Source organism: Phocoena phocoena, chromosome 9 (genome assembly GCF_963924675.1).
Source record: "Phocoena phocoena chromosome 9, mPhoPho1.1, whole genome shotgun sequence".
NCBI lineage: Eukaryota > Metazoa > Chordata > Mammalia > Artiodactyla > Phocoenidae > Phocoena > Phocoena phocoena.
The window spans coordinates 61,927,102-61,943,872 of record NC_089227.1 but is presented as its reverse complement, the minus strand read 5'-3'; the positions used below and the strand labels follow the sequence as shown (position 1 = coordinate 61,943,872).

At 41.8% G+C, this 16,771-nt stretch overlaps 1 protein-coding gene across 1 annotated transcript; it reads left to right on the top strand.

Moving 5' to 3' along the window:
• The first annotated feature begins 1,408 nt into the window (after window positions 1-1,408).
• On the top strand, window positions 1,409-15,616 carry LOC136128171 (retinitis pigmentosa 9 protein-like). The gene is made up of 5 exons (XM_065883924.1): window positions 1,409-1,560; window positions 3,965-3,992; window positions 5,133-5,262; window positions 11,815-11,906; window positions 15,551-15,616. The coding sequence occupies exons 1-5, from the start codon at window positions 1,409-1,411 to the stop codon at window positions 15,614-15,616; spliced, it is 468 nt and encodes a 155-aa protein (XP_065739996.1).
• The last annotated feature ends 1,155 nt before the right edge of the window (window positions 15,617-16,771 follow it).

The window sequence follows — 16,771 nt, the reverse complement described above, 5'->3', positions numbered from 1 at the left end:
CCTGGATTTTGCTTTGAGGAACAACCCCTCCCCCTCTCTTAGTCTATATGTCTTGGATAAAGCTGATCCACCCCTCAGATTTAGGGTGGACATGTAACATAGGCATGAGCAGTCAGTGTTCTGCAACTCCTTGACTACAGTGATTGTTTCCATGACAAGTACATGACTCTTGCTAAGCCAATGAGTATAATACATGGAATTCTTATTGGAACTGAGAAAGTTTCTTCCAGCTGGGGCTGCTAATTTGTTGGCCATCTTTGGATTCCAGTGGCCATCTTTGCCCCCACAATGGGAGAAACTGCAAAGAATGAAGCAATACAAAGGAACGTGAAGCTTTGAAATTGCTAACTATAACATTTCAGCCCCTAGATCCAGCCATTCCTGAAGTTCCATCCCACGACATTTCACATATGTAAGCCCATAAATTACTTAATTTTTTTTCTTAGAGCAGTTTGATTTGGATTTTGGTCCAGTTTGATTTGGATTTTGGTCCATTGTTGTTTTCAAAAGAATTTTGACTAATACTTGCTAAAATGGAATTAACAATCCCTGGATCTTCTTGCTGAGACAGCAAATCACTATGTTAGACAAACTGACTTTGAATTGACTTCTTTCAACTGCAAGTGAGAAAAATCGAACACAATTGCTTTCTGCATATAAGTATATACTAAAGTTTTCAGATTATTTGCTTGCATGCCATAAGGTCACTGGTTGTGGTTAGATAATGTTTGTTGTCTTTTCTTTTTTCTTTTTTCCTTCTTCCATCTTCTTTTACTTTAAGCACATAACTTGGCCGGCAAACAAAGCCTCCCCAGGAGGACAGGAGCAATTCTTGGTTGACGTGAGCCCCTTAAGATTTATCTTTGGCTTGCACCAAGGAGTCATCTGACCAGGGGTAGGGTGTGGTTAGGCAGTGGGGTCTGACCTGACATCCCTTTTTTTATTGTCTCAGGGCCTCTTCACGTGATCTCTCCCCATTTGTTAGCTTGGGCCTTTCTCTTAGCATGGTGGCTTTTATGCAACTGAACAGCTTACATCCCTGAAGGCTTCAGGAGGGAATACTTCAAGAGAACCAAGGGAAAGATCTGGCTCCCTCCGCAGCATCCTCAGCGCCGGGGCTCCTGGCCGCCGCCAGTGGAGCGCGCTCCGGCCTGCGGCACCCGCTGACTCTGCGGCACCCGCTGACTCTGCGGCACCCGCTGACTCCGCAGCACGGTTAGGGCGCTCAGATTGCGGACTTGCGGAGGCAGTCTGGCCGGCCTGTCGGGAGGCGGGGCACTGGCGGCCTCAGCCGGGACGTTGGGCCCGGCCCGGCGGGCCGCGGAGTGGTGGCGAGAGGGGGCGCAGCGGGGCCGGGCGGGCGCGGAGCGGAGGAAGTGCGGTCTTCGCGGCTCGGCGTGGGGCTGCAATGTCGTCCCGGCTCGGGCGCGACGACTCGGGGACCGGGGGCGCGCGGCGGCCGCGGGAGCCTCCGGAGCAAGAGCTGCAGCGCCGCCGGGAGCAGAGGCGGCGGCGGCACGACGCGCAGCAGCTGCAGCAGCTCAAGCACCTGGAGTCCTTGTGAGTCCGTCACACCCGCCCCCGACTAATGCGAGGAATGGGGTCGGGGCCCGGGGTCGCGCGGCGGGGCCCGCCCGGGGTTGGAGACCTGCGAGTGGACAGGTGGGCCCGTCCCCAGCGAGCCGGGTGCGGGATTTGATTCCGGGCTGCGGGACGCTGGACTCTCAGCCTTTGGAGGAAGAGGCGGGAGGCTCCATCCCCAGGCTCGTCCCGGGCGCGCGAGGCGGCGGCGGGCGGGCGCTTCTCCGCCGGAAACGACGGTTTTATTCCTCGTGCGGCGACGTCGGTGTCCGTCAGGATTTGAATACAGGAGAAGTGCGGCTGCGCCCTTGGGTCCTTTCCCGTTTCTCAGTTCAAGGGGCTCGCTCTGAACTGGGTAAAATCCCCATTCTTTTCATCTAGTGCTGTTAACTAGGGAGGAAAAAGCCCAGTCCCGTAACATGAGTCCGCGGTGAGGAAGGGAAGAATAAACGTGGGGTGAGGGCCTGGTCCCTGACTCTTCGGGAGGAGCTGTCAGGTAGAAGAGAGCGTGGACTTCTCTCTTGTCCCCAGGATTTTTTTTACCAGGGTTAAGGGTGGAAGCTACAAAGAGGCCAGTTCCAGCTCAACAAGAAGAATTAGGACCGGAGTCATAGATTCTTGCTGGTCAGCGTGGCCTGACCTAGGAGGCACTGTACTCCCCCAGCTACCCGGGAGAGAGTCCAGATAACGCCTGAGAGAAGGGTTGGTTGTAAAGGAGATTTAAACATCAGGTGGAAGGTTGGATTAATGACCCTTGCGGCTCTTTTCTGTGTTTCTGTCGTTCTGTAATCAGCTTTAGAAGTCTGACTTTACTAAGTTTGGTGTTCACTGAGTTATCTGAATTATTTCTGTTTCAGGCACTTCTCATTACCTACCTTCTCATGATTGCTGAGACAGTCGTGTAAGGAAAGGCCCTCATTAACCTTCTGGGAGCTTTGATACAAAGTGCATGCTTCCTTGGAGCCTGGCCTGCTCTTTTCAGTGTGGCTCTTGAGCTGAATTTCACCTCCGTGGGCCGTGGTTTGGATACAGGTTCTGCATTGCTGGCATCCACAGTCCTGGCGTGTTCAAGGCACTCTGGGCTCAGGCAGGGCTTAGCCCCACCAGCCCTCTGTATCTTTAACTGTAAGATGCCAGGTGGTGGTTAATACTATGTGTTTATTTTATAGCTCACAGAGCTTTTTCACAGACAAGAGAAAGATGATAACGTTTTGTAGATGAGAAAATGGAGGCTCAGTGGTTAAGCCCCTGACCTGGTTAGCCAACAGAATTAGAGCAGAATTCAGCAGTGTGATTCTCAGACCAGTGGGATTTTTCCAGTTTCACAGATTTGGAACTGGCTAGGCTATGGACATATTTGCTTTTTCTAGTTCAGGGTTTTGTTTGATTTTAATTAAGTTTAATTCATACCGGAGTAATACTTGTATATAGCTTAAAACTCAAATAGTACTAAAAATGCTACCAAAAATAGCGCTGGGCTGTCCAACTCATCATTTACCCCCCAGAGTTACCTGCACAGGCCTCCGCCCCCTTCGCTCCTAACAAGGCCAAGCCTTCCACGTGCAGACTCTTCTAGTTTTTATTTCTTGGATTTAACCGCACATTTCTAAGTTATATGCTTACACCTGGTTTTGTTGACTCAACAATTTTAGACATCTGTTAACTTCTTGTCATAGTAGATAAAGATTTCGTTCTCTTACTTGCCCTTCTTGTTTCCATACTTCTAATATAGCACCATCATAATAACTTTCCTAATCAATGTCAGTGTTAACATGGTTATAACTTTTTTTTTTTTTTGGCTGCGTTGGGTCTTCGTTGCTGTGTGCAGGCTTTCTCTAGTTGCGGTGAGCGGGGGCTACTCTTCATTGCGGTGTACGGGCTTCTTGTTGCGGTGGCTTCTCTCGTTGCGGAGCACAGGCTCTAGGCACGGGGGCTCAGTAGTTGTGGCACACGGGCTTAGTTGCTCCGCAGCATGTGGGATCTTCCCGGACCAGCGCTCGAACCCGTGTCCCCTGCCTTGGCAGGCGGATTCTTAACCCCTGCGCCACCAGGGAGACCCTCAAGGCTCTTCTTACCTCACATTTTCCCTGCAATCTCTTGCTTTCCCTTCTTCCAAAAATAAAATCGCTGTGCCAAGACACCAAGTTACGATTTCAGTGAATTTAAGTTCGACATCGAACAGGATGTGGTATAGCATCAGTTTATTTATATAGGACTTCTGACTGCTGGGCATATTTTATTAACTGTTTTAGTTATAATGTAGTTTTAAGTTTTTTCTAAAAAAAAAAGTCTTTTCATTTTGGTCTGCAGTTGCCTTTTGCTGATTGAGATGTGTTACATTCCTATGAACATGGTTCATGACTGGTGTTTTCTTCCTTTCTAGTTATGAAAAACCTCCTGGACTTATCAAGGTCAGTGTGAAGTTTGTACTTTTGGTTTTTCTCTGAGACAGATTTGACTCAGTGCTCAGACTCAGTCACTTACGAAAAACAGCTGCATAAGGTTTGAACCTCTTTTTATGATAGTTCTGTGTCTTCCCTGCAGATGGCAGTCGGTTCATGCACTTTGGGCTTTGTCACAGCCTGTGCCTTTGCAGAAATTTAATCAGCCTTGTGTCTGTCCCCTAAGAAACCACTGCAGGCCCCCCGAGTGTTCCTCAGCGCTCACTCCCATTTTTTCTGTCTCACTGTGACTGCATCTCCTCAAAGCTCTCCTGCCCCATGTTCCTTCTCTGACCCCCCGCCCCCGTGCTGATTTCTTGAATGTCATCAGCTCAGAGAACACTGGACTCTGAGGAGATGTGAAGCTCATCCAGTCCAGCCCTACCTGTTGCAGGAGTCCCTCCTCCAGCACCCTGGCCACAGTGTCAGTGTCTTTCTGCAGGAGCGAGACTTAGAGGACTTAAGGCCAAAGTAACCTTTTCTTTTTGGTAACTTTCAGCTTAAAAAAAAGATTTTTAGAAAACATTCTTCCATTATAAATTTAATATTCGTGGAAACTTGAAAAAATCATGAGGTAAAAAAACAGCACCTTAATTATATAGTGCAGTTATTTGGTAATGAAAATACATCTCACAAATACGGCGTGTATGAGATTATAAAACATGACAGTGGCCTTCAAGGTCTAATAATCTATTTTACTCTAACACATTGTTCTTATTATTCCAGGAAACCTTACTTGTTTAACTCTATATTCTGCCTCATTCCACAAAGCTTTTAAGTTAGCAGAAAACTTTTTGTGATCTTAGAATCTAATTTTTGTGATCTAGAATCAGAATTTGGAGCTCACAGATCAATCCTATGTAAACACTATAACTCTTCTCTAAGAACAGCTACTTTGTTTTCATGGTATAGCTAGCTCTTCTAGTATAGTTACTTCCGTTTTTTCTGTCAGTTATGATTTGTCTTTCTTTCTAGCTCTTCAGAGGGTAATTTATGATGACATTGGGATCTCCAGCCCATGAGAAAGCCAGGCAGGGCTGTGTTCTCAGACAGGTGGGAGAGAGTTCCTGTGCTTTTTTGCCGCACAGCTTACACAGTTTCCTTTTTCAGGAGGGTGAGACTAAGCCAGAAGACTGTATACCAGATGTCCCAGGCAGTGAACATGCCAGGGAATTTCTGGCCCACGCACCAACCAAAGGACTTTGGATGCCACTGGGGAAAGAAGTCAGAGTCATGCAGTGTGAGTGTGGAAGGGTTTCAAGTAACACCCTCAATACGTGCAAGTTATAGACCACTGTTTACAAACGAGTTCACTTCTTTTAGTTCATTCTCACCACAGCCCTGCTAAAGTCAGGGCATGATCTCTGTGCTATAGATGAGGAAGCTGCCTTGCATATGTTATTAAGTGTTCTGGGGTAAGAGGCAGTGCAGTGCCTAGACTCCAGGGCTTCTGGCTGTAAGGGCAGTGGTCTTCCACAGGGCCGTAGCTGCCTGCGGAGTATACGCTTCAGTAATATTCCTGTAACAGAAAGGATATTGCATATAGAAATGCCATGGGGGACAAGGGATGCATTGGAGGGTGGTCCCTTGGGTCTTGCCTCAGTCAGTCATCCTCATCAGAGGTGTTGAGGTTTTATCCAGGTAACCTGAGAGGAGCTCTGGGCCACAGAGGGTGGGTCTGGAACAGGTAGAGCTCTGTGTGCACACCCTCCACCGCACCAGAGCAGCAGCATCTTCATCCAGCGTAAGACGGCATTTGAAGAAGGGGTACTGCTGCCTTTAAAGACATTGTTGGTACAAAGATTCTTCACACACATAATTAAAATAGCAGTTTGCAGTCTCTTTGCCTCCATTCACACATCATCCTTTTTCCAGTACCTAGGTTACAGCAGTTAGCCTTATTCAGGGTGGCAGGGAATACATGAGGGCATGCTTTTTAGAAGTCAGGGATTTTGGGGTCCATCTTTGAGACTGGCAACCACAGTTATTGCTCATCATTGGGAGATAAAAAGTTGATTAGGAGCTCTAAGTGTGTGAGTGGGGCTTGCTGAGTTTCACTGGCGGGTAATCTTTCTAGTCCGGTGAATTGGGAACTTGTGAGGTCAGTACCTGTAGGTTTTTCTTCTTGGGGTGAGTTATATTTTCCTAGAGAAGAAGGCTCCTCCACGGAGGGTGAAGGCCAAGCTGCTAGTGTTGTGGGATCTTATTGGAGCAAGAAGGTTGGGAAATCTTGCCATTTACTTTTTATTTGTTCATGTAATCTTCTGTATTTACTGTGGCACCTTGCCTTCACATGTATCTGATGTCATTTTGCCAGAGATCTATGCTTTACCTTTTTCAGACAATAAACTTCCTTCCACCAGGGCTAGTAAGAGTTGCCCTTGAACTTTTCATCAATCCTCCTTATTTCAGCTCCTCCTTTACCTTTACTTTCAGAGGTATCTGGTGCTCAGAGCTCAATTCCTAAGCTCTTTGGAGGTGCTGCAAATAGAAATTGAGCTGATTCTCCGTTCTCCCCTCTGGTGGCTTAGAATTCAATTTTCTGGTGTCTGCTCTTCATGTAGCATTTAGTTTTTTTTTTTTTTTTTTTTTTTTTTGGCGGTACACGGGCCTCTCACTGTTGTGGCCTCTCCTGTTGCGGAGCACAGGCTCCGGAAGCGCAGGCTCATTGGCCATGGCTCACAGGCCCAGCCGCTTTGTGGCATGTGGGATCTTCCCGGACCGGGGCACGAACTCACGTCCGCTGCCTCGGCAGGCGAACTCCCAACCACTGCGCCACCAGGGAAGCCCAGCATTTAGTATTTTTAAAAAATATTTATTTATTTATTTGGCTGTGCTGGGTCTTAGTTGCAACACCCAGGATCTTCGTTGCCGCATGCGGGATCTTCATTGCCTCATGAAGCCCCTGGCTTCTTTCTTTAAGCATAATATTTTTGAGGTTCATCTATGGCATAGCACATGCCAGTAATGCCAGTAGTTCATTATTATTATTTCCTCCTTCTGCTTGCCTTTGGTTTGGGTCCCTCTTTGTTTTCTGGATTTTTTTATTGAACCTGTGATTATTGATTTGAGAGCTTCATTCTTTTCTAATATAGGCATTTAAAGCTCTACATTTCCCTCTAAGCACTGCTTTATCTGCATCTCATATGTTATGTTTAATTTTCGTTCAAATCAAAATACTTGCTAATTTTCCTTGAAATTTCTTCTTTGACCCATGGATTTAGAAATGTGTTGTTTGATTTCTACATATTTGTAGATTCCCAAAGTTTCCTACTATCATTGCTTTCTAATTTGTCGTCTTTGTGGTTGGAAAACATACTTTGTATGGTTTGAATCCTTATTTTATTTTATTTTTAAGTATTTTATTTACTTATTTGGTTGTTCTGGGTTTTACTTGCGGCAGGTGGGCTCCTTAGTTGTGGCTCACCAGCTCCTTTAGTTGCGGCATGTGTGCTCCTTAGTTGCGGCACGTGGTCTCCTTAGTTGCGACTTGCAGGCTCCTTAGTTGTGGCATGCATGTGGGATCTAGTTCCCTGACCAGGGATCGAACCCGGGCCCCCTGAATTGGGAGTGCGGAGTCTTAACCACTGCGCCACCAGGGAAGTCCTGGTTTGAATCCTTTTAAATTTATTAATTCTTGTTTTATAGCCTAGCCTATGCTCTATTCTGGATAATGTTCCATGTGGGATTCAAATAAATGTATTCTGTTCTTTTGGGGTGGTCAGATGTTCTACAGATATCTGTGAGGTCTAGTTGGTTTATAGTATTGTTGAAGTCTTCTATTTCATTGTTGATATTCTCTCTAGTTGTTTTGTGCATTGTGGAATATTGAAGTCTCTAATTATTATTGTTGCATTATCTAGTTTTCCCTTCAGTTCTGTCCATTTGTGCTGCATCTATTTGGAACTTTGTTGTTAGGTGCATATATGTTTATAAGTGTTATATCCTCTTGATGGATTGACCCTTATATCATTATAAAATGTCAGTATTTGTCTCTTGTAACAATTTTTGCCTTTGAGTCTGTTTTCTCTAATATTAGTATAGCCACTCCAGCTCTCTTTCTGTTAGATTTTTAAACTGAACTTTAGATTATTTATTTGAGATCTTTGTTCTTTTCTAATGTTGGTATTTAAAGCTATAAATTTCCTGTAAACACTGCTTTATTTGTATCTCTTTTCATCCTCTTACTTTCAGTTTAATTTTGTCTTTGAATCTAAAGTTTGTTGTACTTGGAAAACATTTTTTTATCCATTCTGCCAATACCTGCCTTTTGATTTTCATTCAGATTAATGCTAATGTAATTTCAATAGAATACAGAAACTTTGTTCCTATACAGCTCCATTCTCTCCCCCTCCTTTGTGATAATATTGTCATACAAATTACATTTTTATATAAGCTCATCATCACTGTTTTATAATTATTTCTCTATGTAGTTGTTTTAAAATGAGATAGGAGAATAAAAGAATTACAATAAATGTATTTATACTGTCTTTTATAATTATGTTTGTAGTTACCTTTACTGGTGCTGTGTATTTCATGTGGATTTGAGTAACTGCCTAGTATCCTTTCATCATTTCAGCTTTGTTATTTTTTGTAAGGCAAGTCCATTAGCAATAAATTTTCAGATTTTGTTTATCTGAACTTCAAGTTCCCTTTTATTTCTGAAGAATAATTTTGCTGGCTGTAGAATTCTTGCTTAATAGTCTTTCTTTCAGCACTTTGAATATGTTATTCTACTGCCTTCTGGTCTCCATGGTTTGTGATAAGTCATCTGATAATCTCATTGAGAATTGCTTATATGTGATGAGTTGTTTTTCTTTCATCGCTTTTAAAATTTTCTTGTTATCTTTCGCTTTTTAACAGTTTGCCTATGATGGATCTCTTTGAACTCATTCTACTTGGAGTTCATTGAGCTTCATGGATTTGTAGATTAATGTTTTTCATCAAATTGGGGAAGTTTTTTGGCCATTATTTTTTCAAACATTCTACACTCTCTAGCACTCCTTTCTTTCTGAGATTTTCTTTATGCGTATGCTGTGAATTTTGATGGTATCCCACAGGTCTCTGAGACTCTGGCCAGCTTTCTTCATTCTTTTTTCTTTCTGTTCCTCAGACTGGATAATCTCAGTTGTTACCTATCTTCAGGTTTGCTTATTCTTTGTTCTGCCATCTTAAATCTGCTGTTAAGACCTTCCAGTTAATTTTTCAGTTTGATTATTGTGCTTTTCAACTCCAGAATTTCTTTTTTATTTATTTTTATAATTTGTATCCCTTTATTAATAATTTCCACCTGTTATGACATCACTTTCATACTTTTCTTTAATTCTTTAGACATAACTTCCTTTAGTTCTTTGAACTTATTTATAATAGCTGATTTAAAGTCTTTGTCTGGTAAGTCCAGTATCTGGACTTGCTGTTGCTTTGTGTTCTACAATTTTTTGGTGAAAACTACCCATTTTAGATAATGTAAGGTGGTCTGGAAATCAGATTCTCCCTTCTACCCAGGTTTTGTTATTGTTCCTTTTTGTATTTTTAGTGACTTTCCTAACTAATTCTGTAAGTCTGTATTCCCTGTAGTGTATGGCCACTGAAGTTTCCTCTGCTAGCTTAGAGGTCAGCTAATAATACGACAGAGATTTCCTTAAATGCATTGATCTAAGAAGCCTTCTACCCTTTGCCAAGAGGTTATATGTGTGTGTTAAGACAAACCTGAAATGCTCATGTGGTTTGGTTTACATGTCTGCCTTAGCCTTTAGTGCCTGCTTGCACAGAGCCTTAACAGTGAGTCAGAAGTGAAAAAAAAGGCCTTCTCAGGCCTTTACTATGCATGCACACAGCCTTACACATGTGTATAGTCTTCTAGCTTCCCGGAATTATGTCAGAATTTTTGAGAGCCCTCTATGGACATCTCATTCCCCAGATCTTCCTTTTAAACTTTTGGCTGGGCTCTTGTTTACCCAGTGATATCACAGCCATAATACGCTGTGATGTTAAACAATTGCAAGTGACTATTTTTGACAAATATCCTGGGTAGGGCTTTTTCTGTAGAGCAAACTGCATGACTGGTCAGATAGCAATGATACCCTGCCAGCGTGGCTCTGTGCTCTGAAGTCAGGGCTTTTTGAGGTGCTCAAAATCCAGTCTTCCCTCTTCAGTGGGTGTGACACTGCTGCTTTTCACAGCTGTCATGGTTGCAGGGCTGCTTGTTTTTAAGACTGTTGTGTAAGTAGGGGTTGGGAGTGAGCCCAGTTAAAACGCCAGAAATCCTGCTGTTCTTACCAAGGCTCAGTAGGGATTCTTTAATTAATACTCTTTAGATTGTGGCAAGCCTTTGGTTAATTTTCAAGGTTTCAGACAACTTGATTTGGAAAAATTTGCAACTATTTCCAATGCTTCTATGGAGGAACAGATTTATGGAGGTTGTTACTTGGCCCTTCTTGAGATACTTCCTGGATTATTCCTTTTGAAAAGAATTCTCTTGTCATTTTTGTAGAATCTCAGGAAGGAAATGAAAGGAGATGAATGTGTTTAATCTGTCATCTTTACCCAGAAGTCTATGGCTTTTTTTTAAAATTTGAAAACCACTGCTCTGTTTGATGAGGTGGTTAGTTGCATTTCACTTAGTATTTTAGTTATTTGCATTGACTTGGAAAATAAAAGTTTAGGTTGGTACCAGATCCAGTTTTACCAAGAAGTAAATGAAGCTTTAGTTTCAGGGCCCCTCACTTGTGTCTTTCAAAGACCTGCAGGGACCATAGTGATGTGTTGATTATGGTCATATGATTTTGTAAAATTTGCCAAGGCAAGATTTTTGTTTTTCCTAAAGAGCCCCCTCCATCCCCACCCCCACCAAGTAATTTAAGCTTAGGTACCACAAAACTTGGACTCATTCCAAACAAGATATATATATATATATATATATATACACACACACACACACACACACACATATGCATATTTTCATTGATTTTAGTGATTGTAGTATTATCTAGAACAGTGGTTCTCAAACTTTAATATGTCTACACATCACCAATAAGTCTTTTGAACTCCAAGTATGTGCCAGTGTTTCTGGGGTAGGCCTAATACTGTGCATTTCTACCAATCTCCCATGTGTTGTTGATTTTGCTTGTGCATGGACCACATTTTGAATAGTAAGGATCACCTTTCCTTTAAAGGTAAGAGGGTTTTGAACACAAAGAAAGACATTGGTTTGAAGGAGTGTTATCCTCCTTTCCTGAACTTTAAATGTTAGGAGAGATAAAGACAGGGACAGCTCAGAGGCAGTCAACAGAGAACCCCCAAACTTCATTGTTTTTCAATGGTTTCCTGAGATCCAGCTCTCAAAATTATGTTCCCATACAACCATTTTGTTTTTCACTTTCAGTACAGTATTCAATAAATTACATGAGAAATTCAACACTTTATTACAAAATAGGCTTTGTGTCAGATGATTTTGCCCAATTGTAGGCTAATGTAGGTGTTCTGAGTGCATTTAAGGTAGGCTAGGCTAAGCTATGATGTTCAGTAGTTTAGGTGTATTAAGTGCATTTTCAACTTATAGTATTTTCAACTTATGATGGGTTTATTGGGATGTAACCCCATCATAACTCAAGGAAGATCTGTAGTTTCCCTTTGTTTTTTAGGATCTTACATGGTTCATTCACTGATTGCATTTGCTTTTAGAATTGGAGTTTAATGAAGAAAAACTTTAATATGATCTACTGATCCTTTGTCTTCATTAAAGGAAACTGTGTTATCTTACAGAAGTATTTCCTCTTTTCTTTGTTTTCAGGTTGGCGCTGTAAACGATATGGTCACCGAACAGGCGACAAAGAATGCCCATTTTTTATCAAAGGCAACCAAAAGTTAGAACAGTTCAGAGTAGTAAGTAGAACCCCACCATATCAATTTGCATTTATCAGAGATAGTGAATATCAGTTGATTAGGTACTAACAGTGAACTGCAAATTCACACAAAATACATTCCCAGAAGTTATTTGGCCAAAGTATCTGGTGTTAACTACATTTGTATTAAATTACAGGCGTACCTCAGAGATGTTGCAGGTTTGGTTCTGGCAATATCTAGAACCTCAATAAAGCAAATATCACAATATAGTGAATGACATGAATTTTTAAATTTCCCAACACATATAAAAGTCATACTCTATACTGTATTATGTTAAATATGCAATAGCATTCTGTCTAAAAAAACAAAGTACATAACTTAATTTAAAATACTTTCTTGCTAAAAAATGCTTACCATCATCTGAGCCTTCAGAGAGTTGTAGTACTAACATCAAAGATCACTGATCACAGATCGCCCTAACAAATGTAATTATAATGAAAAGTTTGAAATATTGTGAGAATTACCAGAATGTGACACAGTGACATGGTGTGAGCAAATACTGTTGGATAAATGATGCTGATATACTTGCTCAACGCAGAGTTGCCACAAACCTTCAATTTGTAAAAAACGTAGTATCTGCTAAGTGCAATAAAGTGAAGTGCAGTAAGATGAGGCATGCCTGTACATTTGTGTGACAGATTAGATCTTAACAGAAAACTTCTTATTAAGGTGTTATTCGCTTATACCTTGGGAATAGTGATTCTTTTTCTGAAGCAGACATTGTTATTTATTCAATCACTTTTTTTTAACTTGTTGTATAAAAAAATCAGTTTTTTTTACTTATTGTATAAAAAAATCAGTTTCATAACTAAAATGAGGGTTTTAGTTTTCCAGGCTTTACCTGAAGATTTAAACTATAAGCTAGAAGTGTATATATAAATTATATTTGCTCTTTACATGACAGTAAAATTATCATTTCCTCACCTTATTTTAACAGAGTCATTTCCCAGGGGTGTAAATTCTTCATTCAGTAACTGCTTCTGTCAAGTGAAATATGTAGCTGTCTGGATGTACTGAGGTTATCAATATATATCAAACTGGAGTCAACAGACATTCTCCAGTTTTTTGGGTTTTTTTTAAATTTTATTTTTTGGCTGCGTTGGGTCTTCATTGCTGTGCAACGGCTTTCTCTAGTTGCGGTCAGCAGGGGGCTACTCTTCGTTGTGGTGCGCAGGCTTCTTATTGCAGTGGCTTCTCTTTGTTGCAGAGCATGGGCTCTAGGCACACGAGCTTCAGTAGTTGCAGCATGCAGCCTCAGCAGTTGTAGCTCGCGGGCTCTCGAGTGCAGGCTCAGTAATTGTGGTGCGTGGGCTTAGTTGCTCTGTGGCATGTGGGATCTTCCCAGACCAGGGATTGAACCTGTGTCCCCTGCGTTGGCAGGTGGATTCTTAACCACTGCGCCACCAGGGAAGCCCCATTCTCCAGTTTTTAAGACATTTTAAGATGTTGTGTTTTCATTTTAATAATCTGAAATAACTTATTTTGGATCAATTGTTCTACTTCTAGGTGGAATGACAATTTCTACAGATACTATAGAACATAGTTTGGTGATAAATCTCAAAAACTTTAAACATACTCATTTTGACTCAGAAATCCCACTTTAATTTACCTTAAGGATGTAAGAGAACATTAATATATACACAATTCTTTATGTATGTATAAGGATAGCTTTCATTATTATGTGGTTAGAAAAATGGGAGCTAAAGAAAAATAGGAAACACCTTAATAGTCCAATATATCAACATAAATTACTGTAACAAATAATTAGCCATTAGGAACTGTGTTTTAGAAGAAATGTGTAATATCATGGGAAAATGTTTATGAAAACAACTGAAAAGTAATAGAGTTTTTTATATAAATGGTATGATTATAATTTTTCATAAATTATAATAACAATTTATATTTTAAAATATTATAAAATTTATAATAACAATTTTAAAAGACCAGGGACTTCCCTGGTGGTCCAGTGGTAAAGAATCCATCTCCCAATGCAGGGGATGCGGGTTTGATCCCTGGTCAGGGAGCTAAGATCCCACATGCCGCAGGGCAACTAAGCCTGCGCACTGCAACTACTGAGCCCACGCACCTCAACTAGAGAGAGAAAAACCTGCACACCACCACTAGAGAGAAGCCCGTGCACCACAATGAGAGATCCTGCATGCCGCAACTGAAAATCCCACATGCCTCAACGAAGATCTCATGTGCCACAACTAAGAGCCAATGCGGGACTTCCCTGGTGGTGCAGTGGTTAAGAATCCGCCTGCCAATGCAGGGGACATGGGTTCAATCCCTGGTCCAGGAAGATCCCACATGCCATGGAGCAGCTAAGCCTGTGCGCCACAACTACTGAGCCTGTGCTTTAGAGCCTGCAAGCCACAACTACTGAAGCCCGAGTGCCTAGAACCCATGCAGCGCAGTGAAGAGTAGCCCCCACTCGCCGCAACTCGAGAAAGCAGCAACGAAGACCCGATCAAGCCAAAAATAAATAAAAAAAAAAAGACCCAATGCGGCCAATAAATAAAAAGAGAGACCAGGGAATTCCCTGGTGGTCCAGTGGTTAGGACTCAGCGCTTTCATTGCCATGGGTGCAGGTTCAATCCCTGGTCAGGGAACTGAGATTCCACAAGCTGTGTGGTGCAGCCAAAAAAAAAAAAAAAAGAAAAAGAAAAACAGAGACCGAATGTTAATATTACTGTTATCCCTGGGTAGTGAAGTAGTAGATTTTTTTAAAAAACTTAATTTTCTGATAATATCTAAAATTTCTGTAATAAACATTTATTCTTTTTTAAAATGAGATAATTCAAATACCATAACATTTCCCATACGTGTTCTTACTTTTAAGTAATTCAAATCATTTAAAATTATCTATACCTCCAGTATACTTCCATATTTTGTTTGGGATACTTATATATTTTTGCATACCTATAAATGTTTCATTGTTATATATAATTTTATAATTCACTTGTTTTTCTTAATACTATTTCTTGATCATGTATCCACATAGAACAAAGAGAATTGCCTCAATATTTCTTCCTTGAATAGTTTTTCATGATTCTGCCATCGTTTAATGCTTTATAAAGGATATTTAAATTATATACTGTATTTTTCTCTTTTTAAAAAATATTTATTTATTTATTTTGGCTGTGCTGGGTCTTAGTTGCGGCACACGGGATCTTCGTTACGGCATGTGGGATCTTTAGTTGTGGCATGCAGACTCTTAGTTGTGGCATGCATGTGGGATCTAGTTCCCCGACCAGGGATTGAACCCGGGCCCCCTGAATTGGGAGTGTGGAGTCTTGACCACCAGGGAAGTCCCTCTTTTTTTGACCACTCTGCGTGGCTTGCGGGATCCTAGTTCTCCGATCAGGGATCGAACCCAGGCCCTCCGCAATGAAAGCCTGGAGGCCTAACCACTGGGGAATTCCCTTCTGTATTTTTCTAATTGGAAAATTATTTTTACAGCTTCAGGGAGTTTGCAGTTCTGGTGACCCTTAGGAAGGATTAGAACGTTTGAACAACCAAACTGGAAAAGAATAACTGGCTTTTAGTAACAGGGATTTAATGTTTAATTAACTAACAACCCATGAAGCCTAACCCAACCTTAACCTTTTCTCACCCTTAAGGCACATGAAGATCCCATGTATGACATCATACGAGAGAATAAAAGACATGAAAAGGATGTAAGGTGAGGTTGTCCTGATGATAACAATATCCTCTTAAAGTCCGAAATTATATAAAGTTGGAAACAACCATTCCAATATTAGAGAAATGGTTTAATAAATATGGTATTTTAATTGTGAAATGTTAGGAGAGTAGGAGTAATCCCTGAAGAGGCCAGTATGTGGGGAATGAGCAGGACAGCCTGTTCTACTTGGGTTAACTTAAAGCAGTGGGCTTTGGGACTTCCCTGGTGGCACAGTGGTTAAAATGCAGGGGACATGGGTTCGATCCCTGGTCCAGGAAGATCCCACATGCCGCAGAGCAACTAAGTCTGTGCACCACAACTACTGAAGCCCGCGCGCCTAGATCCCGTGCTCCGCAACAAGAGAAGCCACCGCAGTGAGAAGCCCGTGCGCCGCAACGAAGAGTAGCCCCCTCTCTCTGCAACTAGAGAAAGCCCGCACGCGGCAACAAAGACCCAGTGCAGCCAAAAATAAATAAATAAAATTTAAAAAGAACCGTTATTAAAATTTATTAAAAAAAAAAAAAAAGCAGTGGGCTTCGCCGGCCTACATTCTGTGGTCCATCAGTTAAGCCTGTTATCTCCCTTGACTTGTGGTTTTTCTGCCCAGCTTACCCAAAAGAACCTCAAACCAAACTCCTCCTCCTCTGTTCTGATTTCCAGACTGCTGAGCCCATAAAGCTGTCAATCAAATTCCTTCATCCTAAAACTTCTTTCCTCAAACTCAGTACTCTCTACTATTAAGGAAGTCAAAAGAAGCCACCAGACCTCCCTTTACAGAGGTATCTTATCAGCCTGCCATCATGGTTGTGGTAGGCGAAATTGTAAAACAGCCCCAAGGTTTCCTACCCAAACCTATAGAACTGTTACTTTAAGGGATTTTACTCCCATGATTAGATTATGTTAAAAGATAGTTTGGCCTTTTAAGGGTGACTGTTTGGGTGATCTGAACCAAATCACATGAGATTTTTCTTTTTTAAATTGTTTTATTTTTTTTAATTTTTGGCTGCGTTGGGTCTTTGTTATTGTGTGTGGGCTTTCTCTAGTTGCGGCGAGCAGGGGCTACTCTTTGTTGCAGTGCCCTGGCTTCTCTCGTTGTGGAGCACGGGCTCTAGGCGTGCGGGCTTCAGTAGTTGTGGCACACGGGCTTAGTTGCTCCACG

Excerpts from the sequence above, each read along its gene's own strand:
- LOC136128171 (XM_065883924.1), top strand. The coding sequence starts at position 1,409 with ATGTCGTCCCGGCTCGGGCGCGACGACTCGGGGACCGGGGGCGCGCGG. Across the intron at positions 1,561-3,964 it reads CTCAAGCACCTGGAGTCCTT|TTATGAAAAACCTCCTGGAC; the intron begins GTGAGTCCGTCA and ends CTTCCTTTCTAG. Across the intron at positions 3,993-5,132 it reads AACCTCCTGGACTTATCAAG|GAGGGTGAGACTAAGCCAGA; the intron begins GTCAGTGTGAAG and ends TTCCTTTTTCAG.